Source organism: Rutidosis leptorrhynchoides, chromosome 11 (genome assembly GCF_046630445.1).
Source record: "Rutidosis leptorrhynchoides isolate AG116_Rl617_1_P2 chromosome 11, CSIRO_AGI_Rlap_v1, whole genome shotgun sequence".
NCBI lineage: Eukaryota > Viridiplantae > Streptophyta > Magnoliopsida > Asterales > Asteraceae > Rutidosis > Rutidosis leptorrhynchoides.
The window spans coordinates 366484457-366495273 of record NC_092343.1 but is presented as its reverse complement, the minus strand read 5'-3'; the positions used below and the strand labels follow the sequence as shown (position 1 = coordinate 366495273).

Sequence of the window (10817 nt, the reverse complement as noted above, 5' to 3'; positions counted from 1 at the left end):
AAACATGAAAATAACTTAAAACAGAAATTACATACCGATAATCATTGCAAGTAGAAAATGCCACCAACACAACTTAACCACTATCTAAATACGAGCTTAATTAGACTAAACAACGCACAAGAAACAATTTATGAACCAAACAAACAAAACCAAGGCCCGTGGCTGTCTTTCTAGAAACAATCTAAGCTAACCAACACAACTTACCCACCATCTAAATATGAGAACAAAAAATACTTAAATGTACGTGTAAATAAAGTGTTTATAATAACGGCACTCCACAAACACAATTTGCACACACTTGTGTATATATCCCCACATGTTCAATTATGACCAAGCTGTCTTTCTTGAGATTCCCATAAATGTATCTTTGAAAAGTCAAACTTTCTACGTATTTTGACTTTCTCTTTCTTTCAAAACTTTACACTATATATAACCAAATAACATTTCATTCATATACTCCTAACCAATATATTCACCTACTTATTAAAAAAACTCTTACCTTTACAATTTTTTTTCATATTAACAACTTTTTATTAGCTCAACAATGGGTGATGATCTTCAAAGCGAAATCGAAGTTCCTCGATATTTCATATGCCCAATTTCACTCGCAATTATGAAAGATCCCGTAACGCTTTCTACCGGGATCACGTACGATCGAGATAGCATCGAACAATGGTTGTTTTCTAAGAAAAACGAAGTATGTCCGGTTACAAAACTAGTCGTTACAGATATCGAACTCACACCGAACCACACACTTCGTCGATTAATCCAATCTTGGTGCACAATCAACGCATCATTCGGTATCGAAAGGTTCCCAACACCGAAACCACCAATCTCCCAAACCGAAATCATTAAACTTCTTAAAGATTCAAAGTGTCCACATCTTCAAACCAAGAGTTTAAACAGATTGAAAACGATCGTTTCGGAGAACGAAAAGAATAAACGGTTGATGGAATCAGTTGGAGCAGTTGATTACTTAACATCCATCTTAACCAAAGTATATGATCATGATGTCATGGTGACGTCATCGTCACTAGAAGTCACCGGAGCTGATGAAGCGTTAAGTATTCTTTACCACCTTAAGTTAACACAAACGGGACTTAAATCATTATTTGGAAAGACCGGTAATTTCATAGAGACGTTGACGCGCGTGATGCAACGCGCCGTTAGTATAGAGTCACGTGCTTACGCCGTCATGTTACTGAAATCAATGTTTGACGTGGCTGAGCCCGTACACGTGACGTCACTAAACCCTAAATTTTTCATACAACTTGTGCAAATCTTAATTGATGAAATCTCACAAAAGGCAACAAAGGCAGCATTGAAATTACTTATCAATATCTGTCCGTGGGGCCGGAATCGGATTAAAGCGGCTGAATCTGGTGTGGTTTCGGCCTTGATCGACATTCTTTTGGATTGTACGGATAAACGAGTATCCGAAATGATAATTATTGTATTGGATCAAATTTGTCAATGCGCGGAAGGACGGGCGGAATTGTTGAAACATGGTGGTGGATTAGCCGTAATTTCGAAGAAGATATTTAGGGTTTCATCGGTTGCGAGTGAAAGGGCGGTGAAGATATTGTATTCGATTGCGAAATTTTCGGGTGATCGAAGTGTTGTACAAGAGATGTTGGAGTTAGGGGTGGTTGAAAAATTGTTGTTGGTGTTGCAAGTTGATTGTGGAAGTAAGATTAAGGAGAAAACAAGAGAAATATTGAAGATGAATGCTAGGGTTTGGAAGAAGTCTCCTTGTATAACATATGATTTGATTTGAATTAGGGTGGGAAAAAACAATTTTAATGATTACGAATTTATTCTTGACATTGTAGGATGTTGTGTAGATCCCAATTTTTTTTAGGGTTTCTTGTTATATAGTTTAGAGTACACATATGGGGTAAAAAATCAGATCCCATTCAAGTATTGTAAAGGTAATAATACTATGTAGAATTTATATGTGAATACAGAAGGAAAAAAAAACAAATTTTAAATACAGAAAAAATAAATATTATGATAAAAAATGTTGGTGTACGTGTTTAAGTGAATAAAATCCAAAAAGAAAAAGAAAAATCACACTTACATTACCGCGAAGAATATTACTAATCGAAGCGTGGTATTATTAGTACTGTAATTTTTTTAATAAAGTCCAGTGTGACATTTTTTATATATTTTCGAAACTTTAATATTTACCGTGAGTCTGTGAGGCTACTCCCTATCGTAACTAAACTATTCATCCTCTTAATCTTCCACATCAGCGCCACATCAACACCAATATCCTGTAACTAACTCATAACTAAACACTCCCTATCATGGCTAAAACAATACTCCTCTTAATATACAACGTACAAGCAATAAAGCATCAAGTCCAACAATAAAAAGCCATTGGGACCCACAATTCCTATAACTAGCCTAAATACTTCCATTAAATCTATGGTGAATGCGGGTAACTAACGCGTGTAACTAATCCGTGCCTATGGTTCATTACGGGTAACTACGGGTAATGAGCGGATAATGACAGGTAATGGAACCATAGGGAGTGGTCTGAGTATTCATTTTGAATATATTGGTCAGTTGATGCAATGTAACATGCAAAATAAAGTTATCAAAAGAAGGTTTATATTTTATATCAAATAAGTTTTATATTTACCCTAGATTTTACTTTTTTTATGAGGGACGTTCATATTATGATTTTCTCGCTTAAAAAAAATCACATACTTTTTTTATGCGTAGTGTGTACATTGATGGAGTTTAAAATTTTCATGATAGATGTTAACTGTTTTTTGTTTCTCATACAATTAAAAGTCGTTTGACTGGATTTCGTATAGGCTCAAAGGAAAAAAAATATTGAGTGGCTCAATTGGCCCGGTAATCCCTCTATGTATCTAGATATTTAGATTTCGAGCGGGGTGCAATCTTTGCACCTATTTGTGTTGTTTAGCTTCTTTCGTTGTTGTTTTTGGCCTTTTCGTTGTACACTTATGTTTATTTAATATTAATAATATTATCTTGCCTTAAAAAAATGTGTTTATCTCTATATCATCTCATTATTTATACTCGTGTTATATATCGATTTGAATCAACAACAACAACAACAATACTCAATTCCACGAATGTAGGGTACGGGGGAGGTGGTGTGTAGACAATCATTCCTAGTACCCTATATTAGAAGGAAGTCACTACTCCACCAGCGGGTATAGAACTCGTGACTAGATAAGATCGTCCCTCCCTCTACTCGAGAGCCAAGAGATTGCTTCCAAAAGGACCTCGGCTAGAAATGCTCATCGAAAAATGAAATAGTGCGGGCATACGTATCTGAAGAGTTATGTGCGCCTAGAAAAATGCAATCATACAAAGTAGCCATAAAAGAAGACACATATAGTAGTGTTGCACAAAAGTATGAAAGAAATCATGGATAATATAATGCGTAGAGATATGTAATATCAAGTAGACATACAAACAAGCAAAATACCCAGCCACACACACACATACATACACACACACGCACACACCCATATACATATATGTATATGTATATATATATATATATATATATATATATATATATATATATATATATATATATATATATATATATATATATATATATATATATATATATATATATATATATATATATATATATATATATATACCCCTACACACATAAGCCTGTATAAATACCTATACCTAAACATGTATACCTATAGATACTTACATATAGGTATATATACATAGGTATAGATACAGACATACGTAGATACACTTAGCTACATGTACCTAGATACATACATACATATACAGATACAAACATATACACGGCTACCCATATATAACCTAAAAAAAACATACACATGGATATAGAGGAATATACACGTATACATATAAACATAGGTACAAAGCGATGGGGAAATATGAAAACAATAATGCAATGTACAGCTATATAGGCAAAGTCAGATACCATGTAAAGGGATATATATATATATATATATATATATATATATATATATATATATATATATATATATATATATATATATATATATATATATATATATATGTATGGTTGTAGAATAAATATATACAACACTTTGAAAAAAAAATAAAAAGGCTCACGCGCCTATAATCTAGTTCTAATATGCCTAAAAAAAAAAAGTCTTACTCAATTATTCAAATTCTACTCCTCCACAGGCTCCTATCAGAAGTCATGTCCTCCGTAAGTATAAGCTCTTTCATGTCAAGCTTCAATATATCATCCAACCTACGTTTGGGTCTACCCCTTCTCCTTACGTCCCCAACAACTAGGGACTCGACTCTCCTAACCGGGGCTAAAAGTGGGCGCCTCATAATATGACCAAACCATCTAAGTCGTTCTTCCCTCAGTTTGTTGGTTATGTTCTCAACTTCCAAATTCTCCCTAAAAACTCCATTTGGTATCATATAAGTTATATCTACTGTGTTTGGATACTCGTGTATAGTTTTAGATCAGGAACCTACTAACCTGCCTAGCTACAGTATTTTCTTCGTTAATATATATATATATATATATATATATATATATATATATATATATATATATATATATATATATATATATATATATATATATAATTTAGTCCAATAATACAAACATGGTTCACGTGGCCAATCTACCAAGTCAAATTTGCCCGTTCTAGTCACCAAATAACCACTCTATTATAGCAAATTATTAATTATACATTTTTAAAATTTAAAATCAATTAATAATACAGAAATTATATAATTGACTAAGCTAGTTGGCTTATTATAAGTTAATTAAAGTATTGAGGACGAGTACTAATATGATAATACCTAATTACTATATATATATCAATCGAGCACAAGCTTTTATTGTTCATGTCATTACCTATTTCTTGATCATTATAATATAAAAATGATTTTTAATATGATTCTCTTTATTTTGTATAAGCCTCTTGATACTTACATATATAAAAAAGGAATCACATATATGTGTGGGCTATCCAAATTTATTATATTATTTTATAGGTCACTTGTATTTAAAAATAATTTATAAACTATAAAATTTATGTGTCGTCCAGAATTTACCAAATTAGGAAAATTTTGAAAGTAAACAATCTTGTACTTTTATATAGGAGTATTATGATGTATAAACAAATATTTATTTTTGAGTATGTAGTTTAACGTGTGCAATAGAAACACAATAGCAAAACTCACATATATAGATCAATATTTGTTTTTGATAAGATCAATACTTTCATTTGGTGTCTCAAGATTTATAGTTGCTACACTTCGCAACTTGGATGCTAGAGGTCTTGTTTTTGGTAATTCTTGTGTTGCTTTAGTGATGTTTTTGAGGAATCACACATCCACTTGTCTGTTAGATGTGATATTTCGTATCAACTCAAATTTAGTGCTAACTGCTAAGTTGGTCGTTTGCTTGGCATCTCCATTCCAATCTTGAACTCCGTTGACGAGATTTGGAATTGGATTGACACTACGGATACACAAAGGAGCAAGAGACTCATCATCACGATTGTTGTTTACGTGACTCTTTGTAATATTTGGCGACTTCGAAATTGCATTATCTTCAAAGATCATAGATTTGAAAAATCTCATGTTTTTGATAACATTGTTTTATTTAGGTTTAATTGGTTGTATTCAAGATCTCACAAGTCCACCTTGAATTGAACGGTGTGATTACAAACTTCTATGTGCTCTCTGTAATTTGTTGTTCCTAGCTGCTCATTTTAATTACTCCGTAATAATTATCGGTTTTCTAGTAGTGGTCGTTCGAAAAAAAACATATATAGATGATCTATAAAACTAACATAGTTGATTAGCCTCAAGAGTTACAATCTCTTCAAAAATAAATAAAGGGAGAACAAAAGGTAACGTGATTTATGTGATCATGAGCATAAATTAAAGCATAATAAAAAAAATAGCGTTGATCAGTAAACGTTGACTTTATAAGTCAAAGTTGGAGTAAGCGGGGCCAAGTAAATTTCTCCAAACAACGTCTTGACCTCGTAGAGTTTTTTTTTTTTTTTTTTTTTACGAGGAACCCCACTATGGGCCAGAGCACATTGGCCCCCCACCGCAGGTAAACCCCGGGTAAACGGCAAGCCAGCCCTCCACCGCTACCAGGTAAGGCATTCTCCAGTTTGGTCATTAAATGCGGGCACCCCTTAGGATTGAACCCGAGACCTCCCCTTCACTGAAAGTGCTGGTGGCCACCCAGGCTAGGCCTGGATGGTTTGACCTCGTAGAGTTGGTAGGATGGAAAACAAATTAAAATGAACCTCAATAAGAAAAACGTTAGATTTTTTAGAATCATCAAGTTGAAACTTGAGACTTTTATAAGGATTATAGGACCCAAACAATATAGTAATTTCAAAGAATTACCTTTCCACAATCGACAAACGAAAGAACAATAAATAAAAGAATTAAAAACGCGAGATTTAAGCGAGATTTAACGTGGTTATATGTAATCGAATGTCGATTACTTTAATCCACGGACCAACTAGAGAGATTTTATTGATATAATTCGTAGATACAACTGAGGGTTACATTAGGATGCTTATATAGGACAAAAACACTTTGGAGAACAAGAAAAACATAAATTTGGAAACTTCTCGCCAGACGAAACCGCGCCGCGCCGCGCCTCCAAGGCTAAACTCCGGACAGTCGTTTTCCAAAACTGATGCTCTGTTTCAAGTGCTAGGCCACGTCGCGCCTCCCCTGTTCGTCCGAATCCTTTTGTTTTGATATCCTTCACATCCAACAATCTCCCACTTGAAGATAGTCAAAACTATGACTCACATTTTGTCAACTCAACCCATCATACCAAACTAACCAAAATCGCCAAAGCACCCTTTACCGCCAAACTCCATTTGGAACACGCACACTCCCATCACATACGCCGGATAAGCAGACTTTCGATGCAAGGTCTTCAACACTTCTTGTTAGAATCGAATCATCATCTCTCTATCTCCCTAGTCGGTCACTACCTTCTCATTAGTTCATGAGAAGACCCGTTGAAGCTATGCAAAACTTCAACTTGTCCATTGACACCACCTTAGTAAACATATCCGCGGGATTCTTCATACCAAGGACTTTCTACAATGTCAAAGTACCATCTTCAATACATTCTCGAATAAAATGATACCTCAAATCAATGTGTTTCGTAAGATTATGAAACACCGGATTCTTCGCGAGATTGATTGCACTTTGATTGTCACAATATAAGACGCAATTGTCTTGTCTTTTACCCAACTCACACAAGAAGTTATTCAACCAAACAAGCTCCTTAGAAGCTTCCGCAATAGCCATATACTCGGCCTCGGTGGTTGACAAAGCAACACTCCTTTGTAGTCTAGACATCCAACTAACCGCCGTCTTACCAACCATGAACACATATCCCGTAGTACTTTTACCCGAATCACCAAATCCACCCAAATTTGCATCCGCATAACCTCTAAGTATAACATTGCCCTTAGTGAAACACAATCCCATACTAGAAGTACCTTTTAAATAACGAAGCAACCATTTGACCGCTTCCCAATGCTCCTTCCCCGGATTAGACATATAACGGCATACAACTCCCAATGCATGAGCTATATCCGGTCTCGTACGAACCATGGCATACATAATATTTCCCACGGCCGATCTATACGGAACCTTTTCCATCTCCGCTTTTCCATCTCCGCTTTGTATTCTTCCGTTTTAGGTGATTGATTCTTCGATAACTTTATCGCGCTACCCAAAGGCATAGTGCGAGCCTTTGCTTTATCAACATTAAACTTTTCTACTACTTTCTCAATATACTTGGATTGAGACAAGTATAGAACACCTTTAGCACGATCACGCACAATACTCATTCCAAGTATTTGCTTAGCACTACCAAGATCCTTCATCTCGAACTCTTTTGAAAGCATACCTTTCAACTTATTGATCTCGAACATGTCCGAACCCGCAAGCAGCATGTCATCAACGTATAACAATAAGATTATGTAAGAAGACTTGAATTTCTTCAAGTAACAACAATGGTCCGCTTCACATTTTTCAAAACCAACCTTCTTCATAAACTCATCAAATCTCAAGTACCATTGCCGAGGTGCTTGTTTCAATCCATACAAACTTTTCTTTAACATACAAACCCACTTCTCTTTACCTTTTACCTCAAAGCCCTCGGGTTTCCTCATGTAGATCTCCTCATCAAGATCCCCGTATAAGAATGCGGTCTTCACATCTAGTTATTGTAGATGTAATTCTCGGATGCGACCAACGCAAGTACCAAATGAATAGTAGTCATCTTCACCACCGGTGAAAATATCTCTTGGTAATCAACCCCTTTTCTTTGTTGAAACCCTTTAACCACTAACCGTGCTTTGTACCTCTTCTTGCCATCCACCTCATTCTTTATTCTATACACCCATTTGTTTTGCAACGCCTTTTTATCATGAGGTAATTTCATGTAAGACCCTAATATTTATTGTACAGAGCTGTAAATAGAGTACATGAAGTGTGGGTGACGTTGTGTAATTAAACTGAGGTCAGAAGCTGAACTGGGCAAGGTGCGCTCAGCGCACACTTAATGGTGCGCGTGGCGCACTGTTCACTGTAGCCGAGTTCTGCTTGTTTTAATCAGATATTTTGATGGGCTTTTTGGTAATTTCACTTAGGGACAAGTTAAAGCCTACCAGATCAGTTTGGGGAGAGTCATAACTCCATTATCAACAACCTTATCCTTTTCCACTTCAATTTTAGAGAGATAGTGAGATTCTTGAGTGAGAAAGTTCAAGCAAGGGAAGAAGGAGCTAGTTTTGGGTCTTAGCTCGGGTTATAAAGTTGTTCATCTCCTCTCTAGCTACGTTTTGGTTGTAGTGGTATGTTCTAACTTTGATTTCCTTACTTTGATTTTGTGTGAGGGTTAGGGTTTGGGTAAATGAAGAACACAAAACCCATATTTGTTGATCTTGGGTAAGATTAAGTCATGAGGACTCTAGAATGACTAACCTAGGGTTTCAAAGTGTTAATTGGTGTTCATGAGCCTTAATTGGTTAGTTAATTACTAGCACACCTAGTTAATTGGTAAATGGGTGTTAGTTGGGTTAGAGGATGACCCGAAATGGGTGTGTTGACTTTAAATTAGTCAAAGGGTTAATGATTGACCTAGTTGGGAAATATGGGTATGAAATACCCTAATTGTGTAATAGTTTGTGTGTTGATCGAGTACTTATTACATTAGGTACTTGACTTTGAAGCTTGCGAAAGGATAAAACCGTCACCAAAGCGTTAAGGTGAGTGGAATGATTATATGCGTATGTATATAATGTATTTATTTGTATGATATGGTATGAACCAAAGAGTCGATAGTGCCATAGTATGTGCGATTGTGCTATGATGTGAACCAAAGAGCCGGTAGCGTCATAGTACGTGTGTTGTAGTGAGAACCAAAGAGCCGGTAGCACTACGGCACGAGTTGTTAGAGTGTGAACCAAAGAGCCGGTAGCACTTTAATGCGAGTATGACTCGGGTTGTGATGTGAACCAAAGAGCCGGTAGCATCATGACCGATGCGTATGGTGTGAACCAAAGAGCCGGTAGCACCATGACGCGAGGATGGTTAACCATGGTTGTGTAATGTTTTGTAGAATATTGTATTATGTCGATTATATGTTATTGATTACGCTAGCTGTGATTTGTTGGAGATTATTAGCTTTGTACATGAGATGGTATGCTAATTGTATTGCTAGCGTGTATGCGGTATATGTGTAAGTGATTGCAAGTAGGTATATTATATATATATGGGTATAATTATTACATTCACTAAGCTTTACTTACCCTCTCATTGTTTATCTTTTTATAGGCTCCGGCGGAGACAAGGGTAAGGGCGTTCGTTTAGACTAGAGATCCCGCTTTGTTTGATAGGAGACGCTTTTGGGATGATAGCTTTTGGAGTTTGATCGAGAATTGGGTAGTTTAACCCCCAAACACCATGCTCATGTTGTCGTTTGGAATTTAAACTAATGTGGTCGAAACTCATGTTTTGTATGAAACTCGTAAAATGGCCGATGTAGGCCCCGTTTTGTAAAACTCGTTTAATGATTGAAACGTATGAGTTTTTCATATTAGAACATGCTGTGAAAAGCGTTTCGTCTAAAAATGTCGGGAAGTGGGTGATCTTTTTACAGAAAATGGAAAAAGTGGACAGCGGGCTGCCAGGCCCTGTGCACGCCGCGCACAGGTGGGGCTGTACGCCGCGCACCCCATCTGGACAGCCCTGTTCAAAATTTTTATTTTTTTTTATTCCGCGTTTTTGGTTGGTTAACGGGTTGAGTTGTTACAAGTGGTATCAGAGCATAGTCTAAGGGATTTAGGCGACTTGAGATAGGTGCCTAGACTTAGACTTTAATGTGTATGCGTTTAATACGGGACTTGTAGGAGATGGGTCAGACCGGGAGTTGATTAGTGCTTAGGTTTATGTGAACTAACCTTGCGCTAATTGTTTTGTGTTGTGTTAGCAATCATCAAGCGAGATAGACGTTGTACTAGCAAGTTAATGCGACGTGCTCGCGTAACAATGATTAGCTACCATTGTTATGGGTTCAAATCGTGTCAAACAAGCGATGTACGACGATTGTTGAGCAAGATGGGGGTAGTGTGTGTATATGTATATACATATGTGTTAAGTCCTTTGGTTTCGTTGCTTAATCTTTTCCGTTTTATAGTATGAAGACGAGAAACGAACCCGAGAACAATGAAGGGGGTACGAGCGAGGATGTCGAGTTTACGGCCAAGGTTAAGGCAATTATGCAAAGG

At 36.2% G+C, this 10817-nt stretch overlaps 1 protein-coding gene across 1 annotated transcript; it reads left to right on the top strand.

Moving 5' to 3' along the window:
- Window positions 1–479: 479 nt before the first annotated feature.
- LOC139877367 (E3 ubiquitin-protein ligase PUB23-like) lies at window positions 480–1923 on the top strand. The gene has a single exon (XM_071864790.1). The coding sequence runs from the start codon at window positions 545–547 to the stop codon at window positions 1775–1777; it is 1233 nt and encodes a 410-aa protein (XP_071720891.1). The 5' UTR covers window positions 480–544; the 3' UTR covers window positions 1778–1923.
- Window positions 1924–10817: the final 8894 nt, after the last annotated feature.